This window comes from Carassius auratus, chromosome 1 (assembly GCF_003368295.1).
Source record: "Carassius auratus strain Wakin chromosome 1, ASM336829v1, whole genome shotgun sequence".
Lineage (NCBI taxonomy): Eukaryota > Metazoa > Chordata > Actinopteri > Cypriniformes > Cyprinidae > Carassius > Carassius auratus.
In genome coordinates this window covers 32,756,063-32,774,559 of record NC_039243.1, presented here as the reverse complement: position 1 = coordinate 32,774,559, position 18,497 = coordinate 32,756,063, and the positions used below count along the sequence as shown (strand labels likewise).

The window sequence follows — 18,497 nt, the reverse complement described above, 5'->3', positions numbered from 1 at the left end:
AAAATAACGGAAAAATTTCGAAATATTACACGATTAAAGTCAATATGTTTCTAGAATAAAGTCGAAATATTACGAAAATAAAGTTGAAATATTACAAGAATACATTTCACAAAGTCTATGCAATTTTCAAAAAGAAAACAGTTTAATTTCATGAATTGTTTCTCATAAATACAGAGATCTGATCATTAAAGAGTTTGAAAAAACATTTTTATAAGACACATAATTTGTGTTTCACTATAAAACTGATCTTGAACATAATATTTCGACTTTATTCTTGTAGTTTTATGACTTTATTCTCGAAATATGTAGACTTTATTCTCAAAGTATTACAACTTTATTCTCATAATATTTTGACTTTATTCTTGTAGTTTACAACTTTATTCTTGTAATATTTCGTCTTTATTCTTGTAGTTTTACGTTTTTATTTTTGTAATATTGCGTCTTTATTCTCATAGTTTTACATCTTTATTCTCAAAATATGTGGACTTTATTCTCAAAGTATTACCACTTTATTCTTGTAAAATTGTGACTTTATTTTCGTAGTTTTACGACTTTATTCTCAAAATATGTGGACTTTATTCCCGAAGTATTTTTACTTTATTCTCGAAGTATTTTTACTTCATTCTCAAAGTATTTTGACTTTATTCTTGTAATATTTTGACTTTGTTCTTTTAGTTTTACGACTTTATTCTTGTAATATTTTGATTTTATTCTTGTAGTTTTACGACTTTATTCTCGAAATATGTGGACTTTATTCTCGAAGTATTTTGACTTTATTCTCGAAGTATTTTTACTTCATTCTCGAAGTATTTTGACTTTATTCTTGTAATATTTCGATTTTATTCTTGTAGTTTTCCGACTTTATTCTTGTAATATTTCGACTTTATTCTCGTAGTTTTATGACTTTATTCTTGTAATATTTCAACTTTATTATCGTAGTATTTTTACTTTATTCTCGAAGTATTTTGACTTTATTCTTGTAATATTTTGACTTTGTTCTTTTAGTTTTACGACTTTATTCTTGTAATATTTTGACTTTATTCTTGTCATTTTACGACATTATTCTTGTAATATTTCAACTTTATTCTTGTCATTTTAAGACTTTATTCTTGTAATATTTCGAATTTATTCTCGTAGTTATAAGTTTTTATTCTTGTATTATTTCGATTTTATTCTGGTAGTTTTACGACTTTATTCTTGTAATATTTCAATTTTATTCTCATAGTTTTACGACATTATTCTCGAAATATGTGGACTTTATTCTCAAAGTATTTCGACTTTATTCTTGTAATATTTCGACTTTATTCTTTATTCTCTTTATAAAGTCGAAATATTACGAGATTAAAGTCAAAATACTTTAATCTCTTAATCTTAGATTTTTTTTCATTGTGGCACTATAACGCCGTTGTACAAAAGTTTTTTTTTTATTTTTTTTTGTGGAAACGCAGTCATTTTTGCTCATAAAGATAAGAGTAATCATTCGTAACTGCGTCTAAAGAGGAGATGACGAGTCAGGATCGACAACTTCATGCTTGATGCACAGACTCAGAAAACATTAATAAATAATTCAGCTATCTCCTTACTATTTGCCCCTGTCATATTTATTGTATTTATTTTTGCCGGTGCTTTGCGGCAAGCTTAAGCCTATAGCGTGTGTTTGAACACAGAACTGTTCAGCTGCTGACCTCACGCACCACACCACACTGCTGCTGCTGCTGAACACCGTCAGTGGCTCGTGAGTCGTGACCAGGGCGTCGGACTGGGGGTAAAACCAGTACTGATTACCAGGGGCCCAAAGGAAGAGAGCCACAGTCACGGCACCACCGGCTCCTGTTGTTTACACCAGCTCCCGTGTTTTTTTTTTTTTTTTTTTTTTTTTTTTGGTCATCACTGAAGCCATATCCTGAAGCCCGGCCAGAGGGGCGTAAAAATGTCGTGGCTGAAATGCAGGGCTCTAGTGTATATTGTTAGAAAAGATTTCTATTTTAAATAAGTGCTCTTCATTTAACTTCTTATTCATCAAATAATCCTGAAAAAAATAGCACAGGTTCCAAAACAATCTGAAGCAGCAGAACAGTTATAACACTGATAAAAAATCAACATATTACAATGATTTCTGAAGATCATGTGACACTAAAGAAAAATCAGCTTTGAAATTAGATTTTACAATATATTCAAATTGAAGGCGGTTATTTTAAATAGTAAAAATTTTCACAATATTACTGTTTTGCTGTATTACTGAACAAATAAATGCAGGCTGGGTGAGCAGAAGAAACTCCTGTAAAAAACAAAAAAAAAACATTAAATATCAGTCTGATCCCTAACGTCTGACTGAGAGAGAGAGAGAGAGAGAGAGAGAGAGAGAGAGAGAGAGAGAGAGAGAGAGAGAGAGATTCTCCTCTACCCTGGTCTGGAGGGGCTTTGCTGCTGTAATCTGTGGAGGGGCGTGACGTCAGCAGCGCGTCATCATCATCTGCTGTAATCAGCCTAAGCGCGCGGTGATTCCCCGCAGCGTACACGCGTTTATCTCTGCTCTGCTCGGGTCCCCAGCTCCTCCATCACGGCCAGGCGTTAGGACAGAGTCCGCTCGGAACCATGTCTGTCGCGGGACTGAAGAAGCAGTTCCACAAAGCCACTCAGGTAAGAAGCGACAGCGTCACACGGGTTTGCTGCAGTGAGTCCTGCGCATCTTCAGCATGAACACCGTGTTCTTCTGCTCACAGCCTGCTGCTCACGACATCTCTCTCGGGGTTACAGTCAATGCATTGAGCTTTTTATTAGCACCGATGGAATGAAATCGAGTGAACATGAATATTTATTCGTGTTGTTATATAATAATAGCTCGTATCCTTAATCTGACCTGGATGTCCTCTAAAGCAGATCCTGTGACACTTCAGATCCATGATGCTCTCAGCACCACTCAGGCTCCAGAGTCCTAGGATGCAGTGCCACTTAGTTTCATAGTTCTATTTAAATATGCTCCAATTATTGCAATACATCTTTAAAATATATCAAATCAGTGCCTTGCATATTGGGCCTAATGTCCTGTTTAGACTTCATCATAAAGGGTTTTCATATGTATATATATATATATAGCCTATGTGTGTAATTATTATTATTTTTTATTTTCAATTATGAGAGCATAACAGCAGATTTGATCGCTGGTTAAGTGTGCTCTCAGCTCTGTTATGTCCATCTAGTGTCCTCGCCTGAAGCTTCACTTTGCATTAATACAGAAATGAACACTGAATGCTGAGTGTTTGCGCAGGAAATAATTAAAAGCGCTGTAGCATCTGTAGGAAGCACTGCTCAGCATCCCTCTACTCAAACCTGTTCATGATGAACTAAATCAAGTGTTTGATTCATTAAAACACTCTAAAGGATCCAGGAAGAAGGTTGAAACCACTGCCTCCGCTGCAGATATAAGATTGTGAGTTGAGTTGTAAAGCTGCCTGACATTCAACAATATTAAACAATGCTATAGGATTCAAAACTACTGTAAAGTAGAATTCTGTGAAGTATAGCATTAGTCTGTTGGCAGCATCTGTATGCATCAGCATCAGAATTATGTTCACCATCATTGCTGATATATCTCTATCAGTATTCCTGATGTCTACCGATGATGAAACAGGTGAGCTGTGCCGTGTTTCTGAGCGTCCCTGTGTGGACAGATGTGAAAGCAGCAGGGGTTTCTGCTCAAAGCATGTTTTTCTAGTGTTCAACAGCTGAACTTGAACTTCAGGACTTGATCTCCAGATTGGCAGAAAGTCCAAGGGAAGAGAAGGAAAGCTCTTGTCGATGTTGTTGTTGTTGTTTTTAAGAGAGAATTGATCATTTGTTAGTTTGAAAGTGATTTTATCCATATGAATAGATATATGAATATTATTGGGCAGTCCTCTTGTTTTTGTTGTTTGTGGTCGTGGTCCATTATTGGATTTTATTAACAACAACAACAAAAATACTGTAACACCAAAAAAGACTGAAATTGACTTTTATGAGCCGCCTTTGTGTCTCTTTGCAAAAACAACTCTAAAGTGAATAAATGAATAAATGCAAGCTCGTAAAAAAGCCAAGAGAAGTTGTCATTTTCTTGAGTCTTTCAGGCGTTCGTGTAAGTAATACTGAAGACTCCTCAGACCAGTCTCTGAATGCATCCATTATCAGGAGCTTGCACACAGTTTAATTACAGTCAAGAAGTGAATACGGTTGTTCTGGAAGGAAAAGAGGCTCTACTGTCAATATATGGATTGGAGAGATGATTTTTGCTTTACATTGGGAACGAATCAGATTATTAGAATATGAACAGTTTTACAAAATCTGGCTCCCCTTTCTCTGTTGTCTTGATGGAGACCTATGGACTAATGCATTAGTCATTAATGTAATGTTTTGATATTTGTTCCTCACACTTTACAAAGGAAACAGGTCTGATCAGGGATAGGCACATGTCTCCTCTAGCCATCTTTATGCATGAGCTTTCTCAGCTGCTCTTAATCACACACACACACACACACACACACACACACACACACACACACACACACACACACACAATGATAGGAGCCCAAGGGATGTTCATCCCTCTCTGTCCTGCTGTCAGTCACAAATCAAGGCAGCACATCCTCCCCTAACCTCCTTCATTCGTCCAGCTCTCTCTTCTATTTATAAGCGGTTAATCTTCGGCGGCTGTAATCCAGGAGGCCTGGGGGGGGGGTTCTCTTCTCTTCTCCGTGTGCTGCTGTCACATTGGGTTTCATGTGACTGATGAACATCTAGTCAGTAGCACAACTCTTCCTTTCAGGTAACAAGGTTGATCGGATACCTTTAGCAAGCCTTGATTTAACCCTTTGAGCTTATACATGTATGTATGTAGATGTGCATCTCTCTTCTTTTCTCCATTTCTGTCACCGATGGAGTTTTGGTTCCTTTGTCTTTGTTTAGTTGGAGACGCTTGACTGACTGCACAGACACTGTTGAAGAGAGCTGAACTGGATGATCAGCTGGAAATATGGATTAGTGACACACTATTGTTCTGTTTAATACTGTGAAGCAGGGTTTATTGCTCGTTTTTGCTCTTTCCCTTGAGCCTTTTTTACTGTGCAAAGTCATCCATAAAGTTTAAGCTGCTAAATAAAGTTTATTAATAATTGAACATAGATGCTGGAACATATGTTATTTAATAACTCCCAGGACATTAGAACTTTCTGGAATAAGATTCTGGAAGATTGTTCAGGTTGATTCAGACGTAGTGTACCGTACAGCTGTAGGAGCATTTCTGTATTTCTACTTGATAATCAACCTTTATCAAATAACCTTTGAATTAAAACAAAGACTGCATTTTATTTCCTTAACCAATGTTCATTTGCACTCCTTTAACCCCAGACTAAGATTAATGATGAATTGGGAGATGTAGGCCAGGAATCATCTTAAATACAAGACTGGTTTAGTTCTGTCATGAAACTGTATCTTGATTTCTGCTCATGTCGTTTTAATGAAATGCTGCGGATCATCAGAGATTAAACCCCTCACTGAATTGAAGTCATTCATTCATTATTGAACTGTCAGATCTACACCGGGATATTAATCGCCAGGTTCACCCAAATGAACGATCATCTTTTATATTAGAGTGACGTTCGTTTCGAAATCAATCTGATTTAAGTTGTTTGTAGTTAAAGTGAACTGTTCGTTAATTGCGTAATATTTCATTCACTTCATGTGTAATTAATATTGTTATGCTGTTGTTGATGTCATTTTAATGCGAGCTGTGCACTGTAAACCGGTTCATGTAACTGTTAATCTACTTTATATCCACATTCATCGTGAGCATTTATATTACACACGTCAGTCAATAAAAGCATTTCAAAACCCAGCTCAATGCACCTACTTTAACTTTTGTCCTTCGTACATGACTCTGGAACTACTTCCTCTCATTCATCGCTCATATTGACTCAGTCTCTGATTTCCCTGACCCTTCAGGCGTTTCTCATTCCCATTACATCCTGATTCTATGAAGTACTATGTCTTAAGTGTTCAGATTGCAGTGAGATGTGTAGTATCTCATTGGGGTTGAAGAGACTCCTCATTGATCCTCTCTACTAAATTTTGAGTTTTTCTTAGCCCTGCTCCTTGGCAGACATCTTGTTCCTGTCCCATGAGCTCTTTAGTGTCTTTGCCCTCAGATCTTCTTAACACGGTGACAGCTCAGTCTCGAGCGAGAGTAAAGCCTGTGGCACAGATGAGCCTTTGGCAGACTTTTATTTGACTTAATGTGTTTGTAGAAGCGCACGGCTTCAGAAAGAAAATGACTGGATGTGTAATGCTCTGGACTGAAGCACTGTTAGATATACAGGTGCATCTCAATAAATTAGAATATCGTGGAAAAGTTCATTTATTTCAGTAATTCAACTCAAATTGTGAAACGTGTGTATCGTGTTACTAGAGTTTTTGTTAAATGTGAGCCATAATCATCACAATTAAAAGAACCAAAGACTTAAACTACTTCAGTCCATGTGCATTGAATTTATTTAATACATGAGTTTGACAATTTGAGTTGAATTACTGAAATAAAGACCTTTTCCACGACACTAATTTATTGAGATGCACCTGTAGATGTGTGTTTTTCATACATTAGTTACATGCAGTGCTACACACCTGATCTTGTTCTGCACTGTATTTATGGCAAGAAGCAGTGCAACCTTCTTAGTGCTTGTCTATTGTGCCAGTAGAATTCTTCTTTTCTGCCTTAAAAGATCATATTTTATTGCAGAGACAGAGATTTGAGTCTAACTAATTTTTCAGTAGAAAGAATAATGCATTGTATTAAAGTCTTAAAATAATAAAGTATTTTTATATAAAATGAATTGTCCTATTAAATACAGAAAGGATTTCAGACTTGGACTTGTGCTCATGTCTTTTGAAATGTTCGAGTTTCAAATTCAGATGAGTATTTGATTCACTACTGAGTGCTGTTACTAGGGTTCGACCGATATGTGGCTTCAGGGCCGATATTGATTATTACAGATCGATTAGACCGATAACCGATATTATCAACCAATATTTATATAAAGGATGAATAACAAGGGCTCTGACAAAAACTTTCTTTAAATGCTTCTAAATAACCATAAAAGAGCTTAATATCGGTGCCGATAATCGGTCGACTTGTTACAAAACATAACTTTCTTTTTGCTCATATACTGTATTGGCCATTTCACCCATTCAGGGAGCTACTTCTGACCAACATGACTGCTTTTTCCCCTTGTTGATTTGTGTCCCAAGGTGTGTTCATGCCAAGGTTTCCCTACCGATAGAACAGTGTTTCCCAACCCTACAATCTACACATTTTGTATGGCTCCCTAATTCAACTCATCAGCTCACTAGCAGAGACTTTAAAGCCTGAAATGGGTGCGTCAGGTGAGGGAATCATCCCAACTGTGTGTAAGGAAACTCCAGAGGAAGGTTTGAGAAACACTCCAAATAATAAAAAGGATTTCTTATGAATAAGTAATCTACAGTGACCTGAATGAGAGACTGCAGACTTCAGCTCCATCTTAATGTGATTATTTATTAAATGCAGTATATTGCATCAGTGTATACAAGTTAAAGCTGTGTTTGGGTTACATCTGTGTTCCAGTTGGGATGTTATGTGTAGGTTTTACAGAACAGGAGTTTTTAATCTATAGACGGAAGTAAATTTATTTGAAAGGGGAAAAAAGCCCATAAAACTGCTTTGTCTTATTTTGCAGAAAGTTAGTGAGAAGGTCGGAGGGGCAGAGGGAACCAAATTAAATGAAGACTTTTTGGAAATGGAAAAGGTAAGTTTCCTGCAGCAAGAGAGATATTAGATATTTATTATAAGTTTGTGCTTTTGAAAGATCATCTGAAGAAATACAATTCTAGTTTAGCATCACCTAATTAAGTGAGAATATATTGAGTGTGTATTTATAACAATAGTTAAAACAGTGGGACGGATGGATGAGTGAAGGAATGGGAGCTACTGGGGTCTGTGAGGAAACATGTGCAGTGATTAACTCTTTCCTAACATTTATTCTTCACTTCCCATCTTTACTGTATCACAGAAAGTTGATGTCACCACAAGAGCAGTAATGGACGTTATGACCAAGACGACGGAGTACCTGCAGCCCAATCCAGGTAAATATGAAGAATTATTACATTTGTAATAGTATAATCAAGTAAAATAGTAATAGTAAATCTCATTCATTTGTTTGTTTATTAGCAACTCGTGCCAAAATGAGTATGATGAGCTCCATGTCTAAAATCCGTGGAGGAGATAAAGGCCCTGGCTACACGCAGACCGAAGCCGTCCTGGCCGAGTCCATGCAGAAGTTCGGCCGGGAACTCAGCGAGGAGTCCAGCTTTGGTACGAAGACACAGACTCAGAGCTGTTCTCCAACACAAAACACTATAAACATACCTGATTCCAAAATAATCCGCTTTATCTGCGATTTATCAGCAAGCTTTTTTGACTTCATGCTTGCTTAGTTTACAGTGCAATCAAAAAATGTTTGTTATAATGGAAGTCAATGAGGCAAAAACAGCCACCAACAATAAATGAGGGAGAAAAAAATTAAATCTAATGCTGCACAAAAACTAAAAATGCATCAAAGCCAATGTTGTTACTAATCTTTGACATACCCAAGACTGTGTTAAAAAGTAAAAAAAAAAATCCAGCCACAATTACTTTTATATTGAAAATAAGTCATTTTGTTTGTTTTTCCCCCAAATCAGTGACATAATTTATGAACTTGGAAATTAAAGAGTTAAAATCTTGCATTTTAAAAAACATTTGGTAGTTTTTGATCAGGACTGAGGTTGATTTAATAGATTTATGAAAAAAATAATAATAATAATAATTATATATATATATATATATATATATATATATATGAGATACATTTTTACAGCAATTTAACTGAATGGATATTTTAATCCCGAACATAACGAAAGAGTAGTGAAGTTGAACAATGCACAAGGGTTAATGCAGCTGGCTGAAATGATTGCAAGGTTATCAATGACCCACAATCCAGACTCTTTTGACAATGTAGATGCTTGAACAACAAAGCACGATAAATCTGAATGCTTCTGCTTCTAATAAATGAAGCCGTCTCTGATGTGAGAGCGAGTGCATCAGTTATAGCCTGCACGGAGAGAGCAGCTTTAAACAGAGAAATGAACCCATAATCAAATCATCTGTCTGTATTGCAAACACTTATGATAGCGGTTTATTCTTTTGTGCACGTTGCTTGCCTGCACACAATTAAATTACATTAATTGCTTGAGTAATCAGATTCAATTAAAAAAGGATTTTCAACTCATAAACTCATGAGACAAAGCTTCAGGATATGCAAATCACGTCATCACTGATTGGTGCAAAGTGACACACTGGTTGCAGCGTATGCAAATGTCAAATGATGCTCCAATCAGCAGAAGGATTCAGATGTTAACATACTGGAAGTTTTCAGACACTGACCAGCACTTAGTGTTTTGAAGAAGAAGTATGCAGGAAATGGCTCTGATTGCTGGTCGCTACAGAATTTGAGTAACGCCAGATCTTTTTGATTTATGTTGGATTTGCATTAGTATATGGATAAACTTAAAATGGCTTTATTCAGTACATGAGTTGCCCTTAAAAATAAAGAGCTGTTATAGAGATGTATTGTGTTTTGCAGGCCTGGCTCTGATCGATGCTGGAGAAGCCATGCGAGAGCTAGCTGAAGTCAAAGATGCTCTGGACATGGAGGTCAAGCAAAACTTTATCGATCCCCTGCAGAATTTGCATGATAAAGATTTGAAAGAAATCCAGGTGAGAAACAAGAAATCAGAAACCAGTGCACTTGACAAGACACAGTGTTTACCCTCCAGACCTCCTAAAACATGCTCTTGTGACCTGTTTAGAGGAAATTCAGTTCTGTTCCTTTTCCGTCGTCTTCACTAAATGCTCTGAGATGGCACTGAACGCTGTTTAAATGAGATCACTGTCTTGGCTTAGCATTCATTGTGGTTATTTCCACTCGAGGGCAGCCGTTGGCGTCACTGATCATTTCAGTTTCAGGATCGTGTGTTGAGTGCTGGATGACGGAGGGGCTGTTAAAAACGTTCTGTGTGTTGTGACAGCATCACCTGAAGAAGCTGCAGGGACGACGGCTGGACTTTGACTATAAGAAGAAGAGGCAGGGAAAGGTCACAGAAGATGAGCTCAAGCAGGCCTTGGAGAAGTTTGATGACTCGAAGGAGATCGCCGAACAGAGCATGTTTAACCTTCTGGAGAGCGATGTAAGATCCCTCAGCTGTTCTCCATCCATTTCATCCCTCCGTAGAGTTTCACTGCACTTGATCTGTCTTTCTCACCAGTATCTTCAGATTAAACCTGCAGCACTCCACACATTAGCTGTAAATATGAACATCTACGATCCGCTTGTGTTCATGTGTGCTAGTTGTTGATGTTCTAGCGGTGTTTCTGCAGATTGAACAGGTGAGTCAGCTTTCAGCTCTGGTCCAAGCTCAGGTCAACTACCACAGACAGGCGGCAGAGATCCTCCAGCAGCTCTCCAGCAAACTAGAGGACAGGTCTGTGCCAGATCACCCTTCTGACTAAAGCATACAAGTCTTAAAAAGCTAAAAGTATGTACTATGTGCATTTCACTATCATGTTACTGCTTATGCAAACTGAGAATATCTGTACTCGAGTGCTGATTCATATTAAAGAATGTCAGGTTTTTAAGACGTGTGAAGTTAAAAGAGTTCAGGACGAGACCAGAACAATACTCGGCTAAAGCATGCTTTTCATTAGACTTCCTCAGAACAAGGGCATTTCCTGACTTCTATTACATGTGTTCTGTGAGAATTAATTCATCTTTCATTTAGAGTATACATTCATCAGCCAATTAGTTGTTATCACATCCCTGTTTCACTTATCTTAAATGATGTATGTATGTATCTTTGCAGAATGAGAGAGACGTCCTGTAAGCCGAGAAGAGAGTACGTCCCCAAACCTCGCACCTCGGTGGACTTCAGTGAGAATCACAACGGCAGCATCGCCCCGTCCAGATCTCCAGGTGACCGGTGATGGAGTTAAATCCTTGCAGAGGAGGATTTCATTTCCTGTTCTGCTGTGAACATCTCTTCTTTTGTCCTGTTTCAGCTCCGATGGACCAGCCTTGCTGTCGGGCGCTGTATGATTTCAACCCTGAAAACGAGGGAGAGCTGGCCTTCAAGGAAGGAGACGTCATCTCCTTAACGAGCAAGATTGACGACAACTGGTATGAAGGAACGGTCAGTGGGCACTCTGGCTTCTTCCCTGTCAACTATGTCGATATCCTGGTGGATTTATCCCACTAAGTCTCATGCATGACCAGTTCTTCTGACCGAACCTAGCAGCACAAAGCATCGCTCTGTTGTGGGGTTTGCACATTGGAAGTAAGCAATGAAAACGTTTCGAGTGCCCTTCAGTTGATGTTATTCCTGAATGCCAGCTCTTGGTTGTATTGATTTATTTCATGTACAGTATGTAATTCTTCTTCTCCGAGGTTGATCTGACCTCATTGCCTGCTGCTATGACTCCTGTGTGATTCTCAGTTTCAAGCCATGCATTGCTCTCTTCACCCTTTTAAAAATATCTGCAATAAAAAAATAAATACAAATGAAATATTTTGGTATTACGTTCTTAGCATAATGTATTTATGAAAAATTATCTGAAGTCCAGTGGATGTCAAGTTGATGTAAAGTATTAAACGTGAGTTGTTGTTGTTGTTGTTGTTGTTTTTTCTTTGAAACTGCATTAATTGCAACACAAATATCTTTTCTGTTCATAATGTGAAATGTTCTGATGTTTGTTTAAAGTCCTACAACAAACTTTAGCCTTGAACTGATGTTAGGTTTGACTAATTAAATGAATGAAAATTGAAAATAAAAAACAAACCGAGATGAAAGTTAAGTGAATGGTTTATTTGTTCCAGTTTGTCATCTGTCATGTGACACTCTGAACGCTTCATGAGTCCTGAAGGTCTTTCCATGAATACTGAAGTAGTCACTAAAGTTCATAATGTCGTGTGTGTGTGTGTGTGTGTGTGTGTGTGTGGATATTTCTGAAAGTACTGGAGTGTTTATTTGTTGAGCTCCTCTTGAGCATGAATCTTCATGGACTCATCTGAATCAGTCACAGGCTTGTATTGAGAATGAATTGTGCAACTACAATAAAACCTGTTTAATGGCGCTGTGGAGTGTGTTTTGTTTGACAGCCAGCAGGTGATGCTCCACAACACCGACTGAACAATTCCCCTTTTACCTCAAAATCAGAGACTGCACCTAAATCAATATTTCTAAGCGAGTTTCATTTTTATTCCTTTCCAACTGGAGGTCAGAGGTCAAAACTACCATCTACATTAGAAATGTCTACTGCTAACAACATTACAGTAAATTGCTATGGAATTATTATTACCACTTTATATGATTTCAGTTCTAATAATAATGATGCTAGATCTGAAAGCAAACGTCCAGCTGTGGTGATCTCCACGTTGTTGTCTTTGGTGTGTTGCCATTTTTGGCATGTGAAGGTTTTAACAGCATTGACCAAGAGCTGACATCTCCACGCTGGCACGCCAGGGATGTGTGTGTTCATCCTCCAACTGTACTCACAGTCAGCGAGGCGTATCACACACACAGCTAGACTCATGCGTGTCAGCAAACACACTGAAGACTAACAGTGTGCGCCGCAGAAACTGTGACCGAAAGCACATATTTGTATTTCATGTCTGAAATTGGTCTTTCGTGTATAGGTGTATCAATCATTATCACGCAGTAAACTTTAGTGTTTGTAGATTGTCCCGGACAAGTGGCTTATGTCTGGCATTTATATTTATATCGATGCATACAATATATCATAATCATATGCATTAAGTTATCCTAACATGTTTGTGTTAATATGATGCAGAATTTCTCATTATTGTCACACTTTCGATTTGGGTCCAATTATCAGTATTAACTAACTAGTAACTCTGACTCATATAAAAAATGAACTTCATAGTTAGTAACGTAGTTATTAAGTTTGGGTATGGGGTTTAGGATTAAAAATAAATGTGGTCATGCAGAATTAGGCATTAATAATTGCTAATAACTGCTGATAATCATATGCATGCAAGTAACCAGTTAATACTGATCTAATCTCTCCTGCCAAAGTTTTTATAATGAGTCACACATATTTTGGTCATTTAAACATCAATGCATTAATGTTAACTAATGATAAGCAATACAGTTATTACATAATTATTTAAAAACAGATCCTTGATTCTGATTGGCTGAGTTGCGTTAGAAGCTGTTGTAAATTACAAAGTAACACACCTTTGTTTACTTCTGTGTGTTGCTCGGCAACCGCTTTGTTGGAACCACAACTGATTCTGAGGAACTACAAACCTGATTCCAAAACAGTTTGGACACTGTTCAAATTGTGAGTAAAACAGGAATGGAATAATTGACAAATCTCCTAAACTTATATTTTATTCACAATAGAATATAGATAACATATCAAATGTTGAAAGTGAGACATTTTTAAATGGCATGCCAAATATTGGTTCATTTTGGATTTCATGAGAGCTACACATTGCAAAAAAGTTGGGACAGGTAGCAATAAGAGGCCGGGAAAGTTAAATGTACATATAAGGAACAGCTGAAAGAACAATTTCTTACTTATTAGGTTAAATTGTGAACATGATTGGGTCTAAAAAGAGTCTCTCAGAGTGACAGTGTCTATCAGAAGTCAAGATGGGCAGAGGATCACCAATTCCCCCAATGCTGCGGTGAAAAATACTGGAGCAATATCAGAAAGGAGTTTCTCAGAGAAAAATTGCAAAGAGTTTGAAGTTATCATCTTCTACAGTGCATAATATCATCCAAAGATTCAGACAATCTGGAACAATCTCAATTCTGGTCAAGGCCGGAAAACCATACTGGATTCCCATGATCTTCAGCTCTTAGACGCACTGCATCACATACAGGAATGATACTGTAATGGAGATCACAACATGGGCTCAGGAATACTCCAGAAAAACATTGTCAGTGAACACAATCCACCGTGACATTCACCGTTACCAGCTAGAACTCTACAGGTCAAGAAAGAAACAGTATTTAAACATGATCCAGAAGTGCAGGTGTTTTCTCTGGGACAAGACTCATTTAAAATGGACTGCGGCAAAGTGGAAAACTGTTCTGTGGTCAGACGAATCAAAATTTGAAGTTCTTTTTGGAAAACTGGGACACCATGTAATCCGGACTAAAGGGGACTAGGACAACCCAAGTTGTTATCAGCGCTCAGTTCAGAAGCTGCATCTCTGATGGTATGGGGTTGCATGAGTGTGTGTGGCATGGGCAGCTTACACATCTGGAAAAACGCCATCAATGCTGGAAGATATATCCAAGTTCTAGAACAACATATGATCCCATCCAGACGTCGTGTCTTTCAGGGAAGACCTTGCATTTTCCATCATGACAATGCCAGACCACATACTGCATCAATTACAACATCATGGCTGTGTAGAAGAAGGATCCGGGTCTGAAATGACCAGCCTGCAGTCCAGATCTTTCACCCAGAGAAAACATTTGGTGCATCATAAAAGAGGAAGATGTGACAAAGAAGACCTAAGACAGTTGAGCAACTAGAAGCCTGTATTAGACAAGAATGGGACACATTCCTCTTCCTAAACTTGAGCAGCTTGTCTCCTCAGTCCCCAGATGTTTGCAGACTGTTATAAGAAGAAGAGGAGATGCACACAGGGGTAAACATGGTCTTATCCCAACTTTTTTAAGATGTGTCGATGCCATAAAATTTAAAATCAACTTGTTTTTCTCTTAAAATTATACATTTTCTCAGTTTAAACATTTGATACATCATCTATGTTGTATTCTGAATAAAATATTGAAATTTGAAACTTCCACATCATTGCATTCTGTTTTTATTCACAATTTGTACAGTGTTTTTAGAATCGGGTTTGTACATTGTTTGGTGAAAGAATAATGTTTTTATTAATATCATTACACTATTTTTCTCTGTTTATTTTGTGAAACCTTACTATGTATATGGAATAACCGTATATGAATATGAACTCATAACAGCTCAGGATGCTTTGCATGGTGCCTAACAACGGCTCTTAGCTGTTATAACCACTGTGAAAATCATTGTTAAAATTAGCTCATACAAAATGCAACTGTTCATTGTTAGTTTATGTCGCTCCATTAAATAATATTAAATATTAACAGATACAACTTTTGATTTTAAAAACAAGTAACACTTTAGTTTAGGGACCCATTCTCACTATGAACTAGTTGCTTCTTAGCATGCCTGTTATTAACATATTGACCGTTTATAAAGCACATATTATTCATCCCTAACCAGATCTCATAACAAAACTTAACAAATACTTAGTAACTATTAATATGCAGCAAATTAGGAGTTTATTGAGGCAAAAGTCATAGTGAATGGTTTGTTAATAGTGAGAACTGACCTTTAAAATAAAGTGCATATGTTGGAATGACCTGATTAATAAATGCTTTAGAAGTGTTTGTCATGAGTATATGATGTACACACTGTTTTTCATCGTTGGTAATGTAACTTGTGCTACCAGTATTTTTACGTCTCATATAACAAAAGGTCTCTGAAGTTGTGATTTGCACCAATGCTTTGCCAAAGCATGTCAACTGAACTGCAATCAAAATTTTTATTATGAACAAGTGCATTTATCAAATTGCAAAACTGTACTCACACAACACTTCCCCCTGACCTCTCTTGGTTACTGACAGAAGAGCATATTGCTTTATTTCAGTAATAACAATCCTGCATGATTGTGAATCTCTCTTGGACATCAGTCTTGTGAAATAAATAAATAAATAAATACACATGCAAATAAATAATGGGCCATCATCACTGACTGAATGTCAGAAATGTGTGTGAGAGCAGAGTGTGTTCTTACATGTTCAGCTTCTCACATACTTTCTCTTTTGAGCGGCAGACTGAGCGCTCATCACCGAGAGAGACCTGATAATGCCTCGTCTTTCAGCTCGCTTCAAAAGAGCTTGTGATTGGAGATGACAAATGAGGCAGTAAGACAGGTCCGACAGCAACACGCTCAGCTCTGCTCTCAATCCAACAAACGCTTCCAGTGAAGTTCGGCAGAAACTTGCATCTTCCTTAAAACCACTTCATCACTTTACTTTTGGTCTTAGACATTTTTCTATAAATATTGAAAACAGCCTAATATTCAAAATCAATAAATATGACAGTAGGAGACATGAGAATCATACTCTAATTCTCTAATTCATCTGTAAATCACAGCTGTGCCAGGTAAGAGTTAAACTGGAAGGAAAGGTCAGAGGTGAATATTGTTTCTGCTGCAGCTGTGCTCTATCAGGTCCTGGAGGAACACACCTATGTCATCAGCATTCCAGTATAATAATAATCTCAGACGATTACATCCAATAGAATTATTTCATTTATGACGGTATGAATTCACAAATATATAGAAATATTTTAATATGTCATAAAATTATATATTTTCTGAACACAGGGAAATATGATAACAGCTATATTTTATTTATAACTATTTGAAGGTTTATTAGCTCAAAGGTGTGTGTGTGTGTGTGTGTGGTGTGTGTGTGTACTAACATTTGAGTTGTGTTTAAAAGTCTGCATTTATTTGATAAAAAAGTTTTTTACAATAGCAAAATTATTTAATATTATTACAGTTTAAAACATCTGTTCTCTGTGTGAATCTTTGTTAAAATGTAATTTATTTCTTTGATGCTCCGCTGTATTTTCAGCATCATTCCTCCAGTCTTCAGTGTCACATGATCTTCAGAAATCATGAAAATATGATGATTTACTGCTCAAGAAACAATTTTTTTAAGGATTCTTTAATGCATATAAATATATGATTAAGATAACTAGATTAAGATAATGCATGCTGAATAAAATACATTTCTTAAAACTAATCAAATATTCTCCAGGTACTGGGTGATAACCTTCATTCCACATGTAACACTTATGCAGCATAATAAAGCAGAATAGGAGTGACAGGAACGCAGTGGGGATGAGTGAGGGGTGGACACATATTTGGGTGCAGCTCCAGAAACACAAAGCAGCCGTTCAGTGTCAGTGTGAGCTCCAGCAGCATGCACACAGATGCAAAACAGCTCTGTGAGGGCTCCATTTGTTGTGCAAATATACTAGTATATGTAAATAAAGCCACACACACATCTACTTTGACATGGCATGGGAAAGCCACAAATAAGCATGACAAGAGCAAACAGACAAAAAAAAGAAACTGATTGGCTCCTTTACAGATAAAATGTTTTCGCAAGCATAACATGTTTCGATGTGTTCAGGGTTGCACTTTATTTATTATTAAGGTCCAGTCTTCACCATTAACTACAACTTTAGCCTCAATAAACTCCTAATGTACTGCTTATTGAGTTTAGGAATTGTGTTTAGTATCTAAATTATACTTGTATGGCATTGATATGTGCTTTATAAGTACTAATAAACCAATATGCAAGTCATATGCATGCTAGTTAATAGTGAAAGTCGATCCTAAACTAAAGTGTTAGCGTGTTTGGTTACCTATGATTTCTGTGAAGCTAAGAGAAAGAGTGTGTTTGGGAAAACTAATGATATTTGCCTTCATATGATGATTCTAAGCCAAAATCATGAAATAGCAGCCGCTTTTAAAAGGGAATTGAGAATAAATAGTAGTCTTCCTTTGACACAGCTCCTAAAATATGGCAGATAGCACGTGAAGTGAGCTGTTTGTGATTATAGATCATGTATAAACACAAGTCTGATCCCAGAATGCACCTGTGCTAGTGTAACCCAAGGCCATGAGTCCGTCTCTCCAGAACAATAACTCTCCTTTCCACCCGACAGCTCGAGCAAAACTCACAAAAACACTCTTTTCTAGCATCAGCTCCTCAGAATCAAGGACAATTTACAAAAAATTAACACAAGGCACTTGAGAATGGTTCATCAGTGTTTAAACTGGTGTGTGGTGAAATGCTAATCAGACTCCAGTAATAACAGGACACATCAGTCCCACGGAGAATCAAGTGTGTGAGAGCTCGAATACTTGAGCACAAGATGTGGCTTGTGTTGGCTCTTTGCTCTAAGAACAGGTAATCCAGCGCTGTCAGTGATTGAGGACATACAAATCCTGCAGAAACAGACACGCAGGTGGCAACACCACCATCTCGCTCTCGTTTCGTCATCGGGTGCCAGCGAGGTGTGTCACATCTGTCCTCCGAGGTTCACTAATGAGGGACAACATTCCTGGAGAACACTGAACCCTCACATTCACAATACAGCTGGATTGAGCAAGCTTTTCAGAAGCAGCGGGAGGAGAGAGAATGAGTCTGGAGGCGTCTGCAGAAACACAGGAAGAGTTCAGACGCTCCTCACCCTCTGAGCATCAGGACACACCTGGAGGAGGAACTTAGAGTTCAAGAAC

At 37.4% G+C, this 18,497-nt stretch overlaps 1 protein-coding gene across 1 annotated transcript; it reads left to right on the top strand.

Moving 5' to 3' along the window:
- Positions 1-2,433: 2,433 nt before the first annotated feature.
- On the top strand, positions 2,434-12,225 carry LOC113108272 (endophilin-A1-like). The gene is made up of 9 exons (XM_026271204.1): positions 2,434-2,640; positions 7,740-7,808; positions 8,073-8,145; positions 8,231-8,374; positions 9,684-9,817; positions 10,129-10,287; positions 10,478-10,581; positions 10,960-11,069; positions 11,156-12,225. The coding sequence occupies exons 1-9, from the start codon at positions 2,596-2,598 to the stop codon at positions 11,350-11,352; spliced, it is 1,035 nt and encodes a 344-aa protein (XP_026126989.1). The 5' UTR covers positions 2,434-2,595; the 3' UTR covers positions 11,353-12,225.
- The last annotated feature ends 6,272 nt before the right edge of the window (positions 12,226-18,497 follow it).